Source organism: Periplaneta americana, chromosome 10, assembly GCF_040183065.1.
Source record: "Periplaneta americana isolate PAMFEO1 chromosome 10, P.americana_PAMFEO1_priV1, whole genome shotgun sequence".
Classification (NCBI taxonomy): domain Eukaryota; kingdom Metazoa; phylum Arthropoda; class Insecta; order Blattodea; family Blattidae; genus Periplaneta; species Periplaneta americana.
Genome location: NC_091126.1, coordinates 8,954,880 through 8,972,067, shown reverse-complemented (window position 1 = coordinate 8,972,067; position 17,188 = coordinate 8,954,880). Strand labels below are relative to the sequence as shown.

General features: G+C 36.4%; 1 protein-coding gene across 1 annotated transcript in view; it reads right to left on the bottom strand.

The window, feature by feature from the left end:
* Positions 1 to 17,188, bottom strand: part of Reg-5 (Rhythmically expressed gene 5) — a 52,519-nt gene that overhangs the window by 5,772 nt on the left and 29,559 nt on the right. The window contains exons 3-5 of the mRNA XM_069836829.1: positions 6,493 to 6,597; positions 5,141 to 5,224; positions 2,793 to 2,948 (exon numbers count right to left, since the gene is read on the bottom strand). Coding sequence (XP_069692930.1) covers positions 2,793 to 2,948; positions 5,141 to 5,224; positions 6,493 to 6,597 — 345 coding nt within the window. The remainder of the gene's footprint in view (positions 1 to 2,792; positions 2,949 to 5,140; positions 5,225 to 6,492; positions 6,598 to 17,188) is intronic.

The window sequence follows — 17,188 nt, the reverse complement described above, 5'->3', positions numbered from 1 at the left end:
TTTTCTTAAAAGTGTGACTATGGACTATCTCATTCTCACCTCTTCTCATATATTTCCTCAATTATTAAGGCCAAGGCGAGATTAATTCCATGTTAATTATGCAACTAAATCAATTTCTAATTCGAATTCCTTCATAGATAGGGCTGTACCAAATGTAAACATTTTGCCTTCAGCTTCCTATATGGTACTGTTACTGAGTTTCTACTGGTAGAGATGACAGTGTTTAACGACACCAATACCAATATTTAAGAAGGCAAACAAGAAAACATGTGAGAATTACAGAGGGATTAACTTATTAAATACTGGGTACAAAATTTATGCTAATGTAATTAAGAACAAAGTAAACAAACAAATTAATACCCTCCATAGCAAAGAACAAAATGGCTTTCGTAAAGGTCGAAGGTCAATCCTGCTGCAATGGATACTTCTCAATAAAATTATTGATTGAAAAACATAGAAACATATCTTACCTTTATTGATTTCAAAAAAGCCTTTTATAAAGTCAATAGGAATGAATTGTTACAAATCTTGGCACATAATAATTTGTTACAACAGTACATTTCAAATATATATATATATATATATATATATATATATATGTACAAAAGAAATTTGATTCAATTAAAATCAACAATTTAACAACAGACTGGATCGAAATTAACACTGGAGTAAGACAAGGATATGGCCTTTCCCCATTGTTTATTATAATATGCATGGATAAAATTATACAAGACTGGCACAAGATGCAACATGGCTATTTTCAATAAAATAAACAATACAAATAGAATCCCTGATTTTTGCAGATGATTTAGTTTTAATAGCACCCACAGAAAATGATCTGAAGTACTCTGTACATAATTTCAATATAATGGAAATCAATATAAGTTAATATGAAAATCAATACGAACAAGATGGCCTTTTGTGGAAAATACCCTGTACGGTACCGAGTAAAATAGTTTTGAAACAATACAATTTTGTAAAGAGTAAATGAGTTCACTTATTTGGGTTATAATTTGTCATTTGAGGAAGAAGTAGATATACCCTAGCAAACAAAATTACAAAATTTACTAAAACTATGGGAATAATTAACAGTATCATGAAACAATCACTAGTACAAAAGAACACAAGAATACGTCTATAAAACCCTTGCAAGATCAGTGTTAAGCTATGGTAGCGAAGCATGGACAATAAGAAGAAGGGATGAAAGCAGGATAACAGCTAATGAGATGTGATTTATGCGATATACAAGATGGGACCATAAACGAAATGAGGAAGTAATGGAAGAACTGGGACTCAAACCAATTCTCCACTATGTACAAAATTACCAGGCCAACTGGATGGGCCATCTACAACGGATGTCATCGCACAGAATCCCAAAAGCTATGCTTCGTTATCTCCCTCAAGGAAAGAGATCACTGGAACGTCTCAAGAAATGCTAGAGGGACAAATCTTTGAGACTGAAACGGGCCACATGGCCTAATACTTGGAGGGATGATGATAATTATGTTTAACGATACTTCAATAATGTAGACACTAATGTAGTTAAATAATTGATTAAATGGCGATCTTACTCGTGTTAATTGTGTAAGCATGTGCAGCTTACAGCTGTTTCGGTGTTTCTTCACACAATCCTCAGAGCCTACTAGATCACGGCGTCATCTCGAACTTCGCTGCCTGTTGTGTGGGTGCGTTCGATTGTTGAAAAGTGTTGAAATGTAGTGTCAAATAGTGTGTGTGTTCTGAAATTGATCTGTGTGTTGAGAATTTGATCAGGGTGTGTTTTAGTGTGTCTGTATATTTCATATTGTTCTAGTGTGTTGAGTTTTTGGTTTTTGGGTTGTATGTGTAGGATTTCCATGTCTGTATTTATGTTACTATTGTATGTGTGGTTAGTATTAGTTATGTAATCTTCATCTTACGATGTTTGGTGACGTATACACGTCCGTTGATGTGACATATTAATGAATTTAAATGTTATGAAAGGATAATTCCGAGCCTTTGGCGTGAGACGAACTCGATAGCTCAGTGGTAGAGCGCCTGACCGGAAAACAGGAAGTCGCAGGTTCGATTCCCGCTCGAGGTTGTGAAATTTTTCTTTCATACTATGGCGTGATTGTGACTATAATAACATTTAAATTCATTATTAGTTATGTGTTCGGCATATGTAGATGTATTGTGTCCTCTGGTTATTGCTTTAATGTGTTCTTTGTATCGAGTAACATAACATAAATACAGACATGGAAATCCTACACATACAACCCAAAAACCAAAAACTCAACACACTAGAACAATATGAAATATACAGACACACTAAAACACACCCTGATCAAATTCACAACACACAGATCAATTTCAGAACACACACACTATTTGACACCACATTTCAACACTTTTCAACAATCGAACGCACCCACACAACAGACAGCAAAATTCGAGATGACGCCGCGATCTAGTAGGCTCTGAGGATGGTGTGAAGAAGCACCGAAACAGCTGTAAGCCGCACATGCTTACACAATTAACACGAGTAAGATCGCCATTATTTATATTCAAGTGTTAAAGTAGTGTACGAAAGATTCAACATGGATTATTAATGTAGTTAAATTATGACTTTTAAGTTGTCAATCTGCCTCTACTATAGTACCAGTATGGTTGTGATGCGTCTGGTTTGTGACTTACAGTGTAGCAGCAGCTACAGTACATTTTTATGGGGCACTTATTTGTCAATATTTACCATTATGCAAACTTTCAACTGATGCTTTTAAAAAGAGAGGTGAACCCATTCTGTTATTTACCTGGTACAGGTCTCCCATCAGGCAGGACCCGCACAACCATTGGACCAATGACGTACTTATTTGGTACATTGGGAACAGCTGTAAGATATTGTTGCACATTTGTCGATGCTTCTTCCTGGGACCCAAGGGTGTTTCCCCCACTTCCTGGACTAGGACCTAAAAACATACAAGTTCTCTTTCATTCATGTGGTACGGTAGTGATAATTAAAGAGTTAACATTAGATACTCAGAAGACTAAAAGAGCTGGTGGAGATAACATTTTGGAAGGACACCAAGATCAACTAAATCTTCTATTAAATTGAGTAGGCCTACAGGTACCGGGACTTTCCTGGCATCTCTTAGTGCCGAAGTTCAGAAAGAATGCGTGACTTATTGTTACTCCAAATATTCAACATGTAATAGGTAGTCCGTAAGAATTGCAAACTTCATACAGTGTAAACAAGAACAGTTAGTCCCATTCTATACATTCGTCACCACACTCAATTCATTGCATGTACTGTAACTTGCTGTTTCTTGGTCAGGGCCCTTATTCTTTGCACGTAACTTGCTGTTTCTTGGTCGTGACCCCTATTCTTACTCATTGCTCGTAGAGTCAGTGTTCCCTGCAGTTCGAAGTTTACTGGCATCAGTGGTGGCTCGTCCATAAAGATGTAGGGATACACTTCATCCAATAATTTTGAGAAAGGGAGAACTATTTTTACACAGCTATTTCAAACAGCAGAAATTGAAATTTACGGTACTAACAAAGCCAAAGAGAAGAGAAAGGCTTTATATAGAAGTGGAGCAAGAAATTAACAAAGTTAATTTAATTACAATTTTATTATTTTTATTAGTGCTGTCCATCGATCAAAATATTTAATCAATAACTATTTGAATTTAATCGATTAATCGAGTTTTGGTCGAATTGAAAAATGTTTTAATATACTGTAATATTTATTGTTAAATTTAACTTGTGTTCGGTGAAAAGCGTAAGTATTAAATGTTGTATATCTGTATATATTGTATCGTTATATTACAAAACAACTAATTTATTTACTTACTAACATATTTATTATGAGGCTTATAATTTATTGCATCAGTTTCTCCGGGAATTTTTGAGAAAAACATAAATAACAAAAAGTATCAAGACTCATCTAATTAATACTGATTCATCCATGATTTTAAACATGTGAGTGCATTCACATGCTCTGAATTAAGTGCCACTCTACGTTTAGTAACAATGTGTTCTGCATTACTAAACACGAAAACCTTTTTTTCTGTCAAGCACTTCTCCATGATCGTTCAATTTAAATCCAAATGTTTCACCGAGTTTACCTCTCAAATTCTCATATGACATTCTGGAGTTTACACTTTTCACAGACCACAGAAAACTGATTTTTTTTCTTTATCAAACTAAACACACAACCATCATGTACAAACTCAGTACAGAAACTGCAAGTACCTGCAAAAGTACAGCGGTCGAAACAGAAGACTGGCCTCTATTGTAATCCGAATTACTAGATTTTAGAAAAGGAAGATAGTTACGCTCTCACTTGCACACAATGTAGACATGGCTATTTTATAAGGAATGAGGGGGACGAATCCCAGAAAGGTATTTCATATGCTAGGAAGATGAGCTGACAACAAGGTGGAAGTTTTCTTGGAAAATCATAAAACTTAATAAGGATTTCACACTGTGTTTCAACTTTCAATAGAGGTTGACCAGGTCACTGTCCTCATATCTCCATCCCTTCCTGAAGTGTTTGTGCAAAGATTTTCCCTACGTTATCTGGTTTACAGTTAGAAAACAACAGTACTACTGTGCTTTTAAGTAAGCAATTTCCGAGAGAGAAATAATGTCTGAATTTTTAGTATGAGTTTGTATTAACAAAATAATAATTAATATCACCTACAACCGATTAATTTTAATCGACTCGATTATTCGATTAAATATTTTTGATCGATTAATCTTACAACAGAAATTGATCGATTAATCGATTAAATCCCACAACACTAATTTTTAATTGATTAACTAGCGGACTTACTCGTGTTAATTATTAACATGAGTAAGTCCGCTAGTTAATTAAGTATATTCAAGTGTTAAAAGTAGTGTATGCAAGATTCAAAATGCACTAATTTTTATTGATGTCAGTATTTGGTTGATAAAGACAGGTCTCCATTATCACGTAAGGAAGTTCTAAAAGTCTCCTTGTCTTGTGTACAAATTCATTAACACTAAATTGTCAATTCTTATAGATTGTTCAGAGCTCTGTCTAGTTAACTTGACATCTTTATCTCTAAAATTTCCTCATCCTTTACCTCAGAAAATGTATAAGTAAATTGAGATGCACTGTGTTCATATTGCTTACCATTTCCAGTAATGTAAGAGTAATCCAGTGGCTCCTTTGTGTCAGAAGGTGTCTTGTAGCTTCCTTTCATCATGGACTCCCAAACTGAAAAGCAAATTATTTTTCATTATTTATGTATGATAATGCGATAATGTATATATTTCTAAACCTAATTTTGATTTTGCAGTAAAATCAAATTTGAAGTGTAAATGGCGACTATACATGATCGTGTTGAAACTGTTACTGTCTAAGACAAGAGACTCAAGATATTGCGGAACAATTTGTAGGCATATCTATGTAACTTGATTTGCATGATGACAGTTCAGAAAGAAAACACAGTTCCTGTCAAAAGCTATAATGGAAGTGCTGACCTTGACAATTCCTATAGCTGTTATAAAAAGTTGATGTCATGAAGATTACACATATTTTCTTATTGTACATTTTATCCTTGTCGCATGAATCAGTTCTTCGACATGTGTTAATGTCATTCCTGTTTGTAGTTTATTCTTGAACTATCGTTGCAAAGTCATACATTCATAAATAGAGACGAGAATTTCATACACTATAAAATCCCAAAATATGCATGCACTATCAAACTATGAAACATGAACGATCAAGCAAAAAATACATTAAAATATGCACTTTCATTTTTGTTCCAAATTTCTTATTTCACTTCACTTTTTTTGCACAGTTAGCGACGAACAACATTTCCAAATTGGTTTCTGTGAGGTTCCTGAGCTTGTCAGGCAATACGTTTTTGTAGGCAGAGAATGACCTTTCTACATCGCAAGAAGTTATGGGTGCAAACTTATATGAACATATTTGTGAGTGTCAGGTCATATTCTTCATTCAAAATTTCACCACAAATAACCTAATTCACTGAACAAAAGAATCCCTAGTCCGTGTTCGCGTTTATGACCCTGCCGGTGGCGAATGGTTGCTAAATGTTAACAGTGTTAGATGAGATTGAAGTAAATTGCCTTTTTTATTTATTTATTTTTTTCAAATAAGAATCCCTAAATTTTACGTGAAATATAAAATATTTAATTGCGTTACTTCTAATTAAATTAATTTCAGAGTGTAGATACTGAATATTAACAAACTCGATCTAATAATTTAGAATAAATCGCTGTCCACGAAGAGATAACATACCAAAAAATCACTTGTGCAGTTGAGAGTCTGCCTATGCTGTGATCGTGTATCTTGAAACATCACAGTATTTTACATTAATACCTCCTATAAGAGAAAGTAGTTATTTTATTGTCTTAGAGGAATTTTACTTTTATTAAGAGAAAAGAATTTATTCTAACACTAAATCTAAAAAGTATTGAAATTTCAGCATTGCCACTATCATATTATAGACTAGTACTTACTAATATCTGTTGCTCCTCTCTGATATGGGTCCATCTTATCCAAGCTTTCTTCTTCCATTTTTGCAAGGTTTGTAAGCCCATACACTAACAGAACTTTATTGCAATCTGAAAGAGACAAGAATTCAGTTTCGTAATTTAAAATATTTAATTAACTGAAAATATAATAGTGCATATATATTAGAGTGCAACTAGTTAGAAATAATTGAGTGATCTCTAGACCTGAAATATTTCTAGTTTCTAGTTTTCCAGAAGGAAATCAATCAACACTTTCTACAGTGTTGCCTTGTGCCACAACTGTGTGCGCAGGGTAAAATGTCTGGCCTGAAGACCAGAGTTTTGTGCCCGAATGAGGCTGCAGTCTGTATATCGACGTTGTTTCTATTAAACCTCCTAAGTGACATTACAGAAAATAATTTTTCAGGAGGAAGAAAAAAATAATAACAAATCAGTACGCATACATAAGAATATGAAGTAATTCGGTAGAAAATGTTGGTGAATATGAAGAACATAAATGACATCATCGATGATCAGTGTAGACCTATTGATATTTAATTAATTTTTTCTTCCTCCTGAAAAAATATTTTCTGTACTGTCACATAATATGTGAGATTTCATGAAAACAACGACGATATGTATAGAGCTTACATTACAGTGAGAACAAAACGATACTTGTACATACAGCCCTCAATTATTCCTTGACTCCGTTATTCCATAAAAGAATGCAGTATTACTTTACAAGTAGGCTACTGTACATACAGTAGCGTGCAAATTAATCCGAACACAACATATTTTTACATTTTCTGTCATTGTTGGCCTCACAGCTGCTCATACCGCTTTAATTGATATCTGTAGTACGTGTAATTCCATTGTTGAAGGTCTGTCGTTATTATTTTTTTTATAATATGTGACATTTTGCCTGTCGTTTTGTACTTATAAGCATTTCAGTTGTGTTGAAGACTTAATACTGCAATCCTGTGTACATTCTATCGTCTTCACAAATGGATACAACTCCACGAAAACGGTCTAAAATTATAACATTAGCAGAGCATTCGTCTATGACACAGAGGCAAATTGCTGCAGAATGTCACATCGGTTTGGCTACTGTTAATTCGATCATAAAACGATACAGGGAGACTGGATCCATCAAACCCCAGAAAAAAGGAAACTGTGGCCGGAAAAGGAAGACTTCACCTGCAGATGATCGTTTAATTGTCAGGAAAAGTAAATTAAATCCTACACTAACTGCTGTCGACTTAACCCGCGAGTTAATGGCTACCACTGGGGCGAATATTCACGTCACAACAGTGCGGCGTAGGCTTTTGGAAGCTGGACGAAGGGCTCGTAAGCCTATTAAGAAGCAACTGCTAACCCCTGTTATGTGCAAAAAACGCTTAATGTGGGCAAAATTACATCAACACTGGACAGTGAATGACTGGAAGAATGTACTTTTTTCTGATGAGTCTCATTTCGAGGTCCACGGCCACCGTGTTTCTTATGTATGGAAAGTATCCGAAAAAGTAACAGCAGCTCATCTCCAACAAGCACCCAAATACTCCCCTAAAGTAATGTTTTGGGGTTGTTTTACACATGAAGGGCTTGGAGCATTAATACCTATCAAGGGAATGATGAATTCTGACAAATATATTCACTTATTGGAAACCATAATCATACCCCAGCTGCAAAAATCATTTCCGGATGGCAGAGGTGTGTTCCAACAAGACCTGGCACCATGACATATGTCTCGAAAAACTACAGAATTCTTCAACAAGAAGAATATTCAGGTACTCCCCTGGCCAGGCAACTCACCCGACATCAACCCCATTGAGAACTTGTGGTCAATTTGCAAAAGAAGAATGCAAAAAATGAATTGTTCTGCAAAGGAGAAGATGATTTCTGCCCTCATTGGTGTATGGTTTCGTGATGAAGAAATGAAGAATATTTGTGGGAAATTAGTGAAATCCATGCCAAATAGTCTCAGAGTTGTTATTAGGAACAAGGGAGGCCACATAGATTACTGAGGTATGTCTTAGATCCTTTTTTTATCCCGTTTGAGTGTTTTTGCATAAGTAATTACGTTGTTCGGATTAATTTGCACGTTACTGTACATTCATTCCTTGTTCATAAAAGTCGTTCTACAGAAATCTCTTATACAATAATGTTAGCAATATTAAATCGCTTATATCTCACGCACTACATTTTATCAGTGAAAGGAAGCTACTTTAAAATATTATTCGTATGTATTACATATTATAACTTCTATTTGTAAAATGTGAAAAAAAAAAAAAAAAAAAAAAAAACTCCATAACTTTGTGAAATAGGACCTAAAACATGACAATTTGCAATTGAACATTTTTAATATAACTATTGCAGTGTCTGCGAATTTAGATATTGCATATTATCTCTGTTGAATTGTTTCAAGGTAATGTATGTACACAAGCAGTACACAGTATTTCCCTTTCCAATAATTTCATAATGATTAGGACTGGCACTTTCCGTGCCACAACATAGGACTACAGTTATATACTTTAGAGTAGGAGTGCCCATTTAGCGAGTTCTGATGCAAACGTGAGTTGCGAGCATCGAGCACTGTTAAGCCGTGTCCAGACTTGCAACCGAACCTCGTAACGCAACCGCGCTGCGTTCCTATCTGCATAGCGAACGGTACTTCGTAACTTCGGCGCGTAACCTGAGCCCACAACCTGAGCGTTATGGAGCGAGGCATGCTGCGTTCCACCACTTGTAGGTTTTTCTGCGGAAAATCAAAGGATCCAGCGCGATGAAGTTGCAATAAGTGTGGACATACATGGAAGCTGGCCGCGTAATACCCATTCGTGCCGCATGTGTGGCTACAGTGCTAGTTCACAGACCTTCCATTAAGACGGTCCAGGTTCGGTCTGTGTGGAATGTATGAATGTATGATGGAAAAACAGACACGTTGCATAGGATTTTTTTCTCGGGGTACTCTGTTTCCCTCTTTCATTCCAACACTTCACTTCTCCTTCATTTCATCTCTCGGAACAACTGGATAAGGCAGACCGCACAGCAGCGCCGACTATGCTCGACACTAGTGACCTGGCCGTACCGAAATAAGTGAAACAAGAGACAATCAAAATTTCGCTAGTAAACTTCGCGACTATATTCCTAAGCATTATTTCAAATGCAAGGTTTACGGAGTATAGTGGCGGTCTTTTGAATGCACTAGAAGAAAATACAGATTTAGTAAGATAACATATCAGGTTATTACAGCGAAATGAAGGAGAAATATGATGTGATTTAGGGAATATCACTGAAATCGACGAAATCAAATTTCGGGGCAATCGTCGTCAAGCGCTAGCTAGGCTATGTAATTATTACCGCATTGGCGTTGTATTTTTGGTTCAGAGTAAACAGCTCGTCTTTACGAAAGAAACGTTCAGCTGCCATGAAATTAATTATTGCTTTTATAATATTGCTTATCAATTTTACGAAAAAAATTATCATCAGAGCCATGGACGACTAGAGACATCACTAGTAACGGTTAGCTTGCCTGGCCGTGAAACGAGCGAGCACGGGTTCAAATCCTGGTTGGTATTGGGACAAGTTACCTGGTAGAGGTTTTTTCCAGGAGTTTACGTCAACCCATTAAGATCAATTGCTTGATTTGCTTGGTAACTTCCGGCACTGGAACCTGGACTCATTTCGCTGGCATTGTCACCTTCATATCATTCAGACCCTATATAACCATAGATGTTGATAAAACGTCGTAAAATAACCCACAACAAAAAATCACTAGCGAAGGGAAAAGCACATTCGACCATATTGAAACAAAAGAAAATGCGAGCGGGGTTTTAGTTCGTATGTAGTATGTCTCCTCTCACATTATTTATCCCCTCATCTAACCCACTCTAAACTTGTCGCATTCCTCGGCCTTATGTCGCTTAGCTATCCCCTCATATAACCCATACGTACTAGTTCTTTGAATATGCAAATTCACTACATTCTACTACGCTTGTTAATATATTTCAATCTGTAACTTCATGATCATAAAATGTCTCTCCTGCTAATTGCAGTTTGTAGACAGTCTATACAGAATGGATTAGGCCATAGGATTTCTCTCTCTTCTACAACTTGCAAATGTATCTGGGACCCACTGAATCCCGCGCGAAATAAGTATAGAGATAATCTCCATAATTACAGTGTAATGTTCGACGTGGACGTGGACGGGGACGGGGACACCTTGACATTATTACACAGAAAGTATCTTTCGTACGATTACGCACGTGATAAAGGCCTAGTAGTTTTTAGTGCGACGCTGTTTCTATTACGCCGTATCTAGCGTCGGTGGAATTTATGAAAGCGAAATGATGCTTGGCGTGGTGAATCCGAGAAATTACCGTAAGTTTACCTGACATTCGCCTTACTTCTGTAAAAACTCTAGAAACAAATCCAACCAGGTAATCGACCCAAGCGGGATTTTAACACGAGTTCAGCTTACTACTCCGAGAATAAATTAGTATTAAACTGTAACAAAACTATCATAATCCAATTTAAATCCTATCAAAATTCAATCTCGCAAATTTCATGCGCAATAATTAACAATAGGTGTCCAATAGAAACAACAACAACCAAATTTCTTGGTTTACAAATCGATAATGAATTAAATTGGAAAAATCACATTAAAGAAATTATCCACAAACTAAATTCGACATGGTCTGCTATTAGGTCTATGCAAGAGATAGTAAATATCAATACCTTAAATAACAATATACTGTACTTTGCATACTTCCATTCGGTAATGAGTTTTGGAATAATATTCTGGGGAAAATGTACAGATAGTAACAGTATATTCCTACTACAAAAAGAGTTTAGAATAATAGTAGATGCCAAATCTAGGGAACCGTGTAGGACCATTTTCAAAAAACTGCAAATAATGCCCATGGCTTGTCTGTATACTTTTTCATTATTAGACTTCCTCGTATGTAATCGTGAAAACTTTGTAACAGTTCATAGCATAAATACGCGTCAAAAATGACTTTCATACTCCATCGGCAAGTCTATAGTGATATCAAAAAGGAGTGCGTTATATGGCAGTAAAATGTTTAATAGCCTCTCTGTGGATATAAAAAAATCAAACTCAAAACATAAGATTATTTAGGGCCATATAAAAGAAGTAGTACCTAATTTCTCACGCCTTCTATTCTGTAAGTGAATTCATGACATTCAACAACGCTTCATTAATATTTCTGTTTTGTATTAGTATGGATACTAAACCTTTGTGTTGTACCTGTAGACTATATTGTAAAACTCTTCTGTATATATTTCAATTAGACTGTGATTATAATTAAGACTTTATAGTACTAGTATGATTCTTTTTGACATGTTCCATATTCTAGCTGTGAAGCGATGTACGAATACATATACGAATATATATATATATATATATATATATATATATATATATATACCAAATGAACAATCTCCTATCGTAGCTCCCCAAGTGCATCACGATGCTGGGTGGCCACCGGTCCCATACACTGGCCGAAATTTCGTGAGAAAATTTCTTCCCCAAGAGGATTCGAACCAGCGCGCATTCCTTAACGCGAGCCTTAGACCACGACGCCATGGCGCAGGACAAGTAACACTAGTGCTCACACGATATAAAGACAAATTATGTAACAAAAATAAAAAACCTAATAAAGTGAATATCACTATAATATCTAAATATAAAGAATACGTGAAAACATGCAACACTTCTCACGACAGTAAGTTAGTTTGATAATTTTATAACTTCGATTTTTAAAATTTCAAGCTTCGGCAGCCCTTGACTTCAGACGGCAGAGAGTTCCAGTGACGAGAAGTAACAACAGTAAAGGTTGGTTCACAATAAACTGGGAACGGAAACGACGAGAACGATAACGGAAATAATGTTAAAATAAATTAATTTAAATGGGAGTATTCACAATTAACTATTGTGAATGCTCACATTTAAGTACATTTATTTTAACAATATTTCCGTACTCGTTCTTGCTGTCGTTTCTGCTCCAGGTTTATTGTGAACCAGCCTTAAAGGATGAGAAATAGATTATGTATGGAGTGGAATTCCTAGCGTGATAGAGAGAGAGAGCATGGAAACGAGAGATTAAACAAACAAACAAATAAGGGGTACCTATGTCTTTATATACACTACACAGATAATTTAAAAGTTCCCTTTATGTGATGTAACATCACCACGACGAACAAATGTGGCTGGGCCGTTCAATCTACGTGTCACCGATGTAAAAGTTATCAGTAATAATGCTATTTCACTCCTTCATGAAACTGACTCAAAGAGTTTAATCATTTCTTGAAAGAGCAAAGCCCGTCCACCCCTTCAGGTCTCGAGTACAATTTCTTTCCTTTCGAGAGTGGAAGGCATAGTCTTATTTTTAATAGGAATTACAGCGAATTAAGGACAAGAGAAAATTCTTAATCTTCAACATAATTGGAAATATTTCAGTAGTGGTAAAATGGAGGAATTTATTAAAAATTCTGTATTGGAATTAAATTGGCTAACCCCGCCGAAGCCTGTCCCAAGCCAGGTTGAAAAAGGGGGAGGGATAGAGGAGTAACACCTCTTTAAAAAACCTTTGTTTTTCTGGCTCCGGAAGATAGTACTTTGTGAGGTCCCCAAGCCAGGTTTACGGTGAAGACCACAACGCCAGAAGAAGCGGAGGAGTTCTTCGGTACGGTTCAACTGGTCCAACTGCATTTAACATGTACTACGTACAAAATTACACTTCAATACTCTAGAAAAACAAATTTGTGCGAGATCGTGCGTATTTGCTTGTTTTCCGCACAGAACCAATACGCGGTAAGTGTTAAATACCACATTCAGTATTCCCAACGTAACACACATAACAATTTCCCTCTTCTTACCGCTTAAGCGCGACATTCATTTTACTGCTTTAGGCTTTTAACATATTATTTTTAGAGACGTTTAACATAGTAATAATTATAAATTGGAAACTTACCACTGCAATTTCACCTAAATTGCAATGTTAATTATTGTTTTTAAATATTTGCAAAAATTAAGTAAAATCTACTACTCCACGAAACTTATTGCATTCCTGATACAAGTAACATTAAGGAAGCCGTGAAAAAATCAAGAAGATTCCAGATGCCGATGTTATTACTGCAATATGTTATATAAATAATATTGTTAAAATATTTAAATGAAAAATAAATCATTACATAACCTTACCGTTTGTTTTAAGTTCGCATTTATAGACTGGGGGGGGGGGGAAAGACAGACGTATATCACGGCCTGCTGGAGTATAGTAAACATAGAAAACATTTTATAGCAACAATGTTGAAGAAAGATATTTTGGTTTTCCGAAGTTGCCGTCATTAAACAGAAACCAACATGGAGATTTCATTGCAACTAATTAGAAATTCGTCTTTCAGGTATGTAATAAACGATCTTCGCACAAAATAATGTACGATACACGAGCGGTATGTTTGTTTTCATGTACTCAGAAATTAAAAAAGCTCAACTACGTTTCGCTTTTTCAATCTTTTCCTCGACCATGAAAACGTCAACATACCGCTCTTGTAACGTATATTACTATTGTATCACTTTGGACGCTTTCGAAATGAGTGTTTTGTTCAATTGGTGGAAAGTAGCCGTACATTTTATATCCTAGGACAAATAACACTCCTAAATGTTTCTCCATACGTCTTACAAATACAATTTTCAAACAAATTTTACAGCAATTTTTATGCGATTTCCATTTCAAAGTATATTTTGAGTAGCATCAATTCCCTCTACTGCCTGAGTTACGCGGTAGCCAATGAAACCATGAGGAAGGAGCGAAGTATGATCCGTCCTAAGAATCAGTAGAGCACCGACAACCAGCTGGCTACTCGCGGTGCTATGTGCTCAGTGCGAGCGGAGCAGTGGAAGCGTACAATTTGTCCTCGGTAGCAGTGGTGGCTCGTGGATCGGCGCCTCTTTGTCATGGAAAGAAACCCGCTGAAGCGAAGGACTTCGATGCCAACAAACAATTTTAATCCTGAATGGGAAGCAACATACTTTTTCATGGAATGTAGCAAACTTCTATGTAGATATTTCGAATTATTGGAAGAGATAAATTTGTTCCTGGAAATGAGTTGCAGAGCTCGCAAATATTAACTGGAAATGTGATCTTGCATTCATGGCTGATATAACTGAACATTTAAACGTTTTAAATGAATCACTTGAAGGGAAAAAGAAATCGATCACGTATGTTCTGCAGTATTCAAACTTTTAAAAAATATGTTGTCATTATGGGAACGTCAACTGTCCAATGGCGATCCCGGTCATTTTCCCAGGTTGGCACTTGTGGTCCGGGACGCTGATTTCTTAGAGGTGGGCTGTTATGTTCAACATCTCCAGTTGTTTTCTCGTGAGTTTTAAAACAGATTTCAAGATCTGAGTCACCTAAAAATGGTAAAAGGTAAAAAGGTAAAGGTATCCCCGTAACATGCCATGAAGGCATTTGGGGGGCATGGAGGTAGAGCCCCAATTTTATAGGAGGCTGAGTGAACCTCGGGGCCGTTCTGAAAGTTTGGCAACGAGAAAAAAATCCTGTCACCACCTGGGATCGAACCCCGGACCTTCCAGTCGGTTCGATCTATTTCCTACACCGTTTAGCATAAATATTGACGATACTCACAAAGATGTTCAACTGGAACTAGTCAACTTGAATAGACGTAGTTTGCTAGACTTTTACAGCCGATTTCCTAAGTCAAGATTCCCTCGTCTCCATAGACGTGCGGTATCTTTGATTTCAGTATTTGATTCGGCCTATGTGTGTGAACCTTTATTTTCAGTTATGAAACGTAACATAGGCCCTGAAAGAGCTACCTCAGTGACCATAATTTAAAGTGTGCATTAAGGGTACAGAGTTGTGTTTCATTATGTCCAATTATAGTTCATATCGTACAAATGAAAAGATGTCAAAAAGTAAGAGCGTCTGAAAGTATCAGATTCTTAATTGAGATATGTTTCCATTGCACAATTTATATCATTTTAATTTTAAACCATCTTTCCAGTATTATCGTTGTATTTGTCAATATGTTTTCGTTTACATTTTCAACATGCCCAGTGTTTATAGTCTTATTATACATACTCAATTAATTACTTTTTGACTCTCCCTCGCATATTTAAAAAATATGTTGCAAGTGTATTATACAATTAAGTTGTATTTAGTTATATTGGTACAATGTAGGCTTATTATTTGTATTTCTCTAAAGTATGCTATTTGCATTTAGTTGTTTAGGCTAAAATTTAGTGTTGACACCAGCGGAATAATGAACAGTGTTTATCAATGCGCATGATGTATTCTTCTTTAATATCCGAACATCTATAGTCTAATAGTAAACGCAACTACAGATTACAGACAACCAGGACGCCACTGCGCTACGTTCCCTCCGACACAGATCCTGCACCGTGAGCACCGTGCGCACAGAAGTAACACGGCGTGCTTGCGAGTTGGTTGACGGTGTTGTAGAAATACTTGGCGCATATGGAGGCGGAGTCTATCTGTGCTGGAGTGTATTGTGGGCAGCATCAGCTCGAGGCTTCTAAGGGGTAAGATGCTTGTGGTTCAGATAGAAATGATCCCCTTCCTGCAAGCGATTGGTAGGTTCGTTCAACCAATACATCTCCCCAGAGCGATCACTGGTCCTAGCCATCCCACATACCACTTTCGCAGAGGTCTTATTTTTTCGTCTTTCTACTCTACAGATTCCTGAAACGAACCATAGTCATTCAAAAGCCAGCTCATGGCTAGCACGTGAGATTATAAACAAGCGTGCTCGGGTTCCGGGTTCAATCCCACGCTTCGTCGAACATGACATTCGTGGTGGACGAAGCCAATGTCGCGGAGGTTTTCTCTGGGTTCGCTCATTTTTCTCTTACCATTCCACCAACAGTGACTACAACTCACTTCATTTGTATCTCCAGTTTTAAAATAGGTATTTTCTTGTGCTGACTCGACCGCTGGTATCCTCGTCATATATGTACGAGGTAGGCTTTCCATGATATCAGTCTCCTCAGGAACATCCTAGACACATCACACGAAAAACTGAATTTTTACTAAACAAATTTAAAATACTTCAATTGACTGGGGACTTCATGAAGTGACTAGCTCAAGCCGTCATTTCGTGTAGATTACACACTATACATTGTTGAAATTAAAAGGTGGGAAAATTCAAATATCTTCGAACGACGGTAATAAATATAAACGACACTCTGGAGGAAATTAAAATCAGAATATATACGGGAAATGCCTGCTATTATTCGGTTGAGAAGTTTTGCCATTCAGTGTGCTTCAAAAAAAAAAATATATATATATATATACATATAATTTATAAAACACTTATATTACCGGTTGTTCTGTATGGTATGAAACTTGGACTGTCACTTTGAGAGAGGTTACGGATGTTCGAGAATAAGGTGCTTAGGAAAATATTTAGGTCTAAGAGGGATAAAATTACAGGAGAAAGTTGCGCAACGCAGAACTGCATGCATTGTATTCTTCACCTAACATAATTAGGAACATTAAATCTAGACGTCTGAGATGGGCAAGGCATGTAGCACGTAAGGGTGAATCCAGAAATACATATAGAGTGTTAGCTGGGAGACTCGAGGAAAAAAAGACCTTTAGGAAAGCGGAGACGTAGATGGGAGAATAAT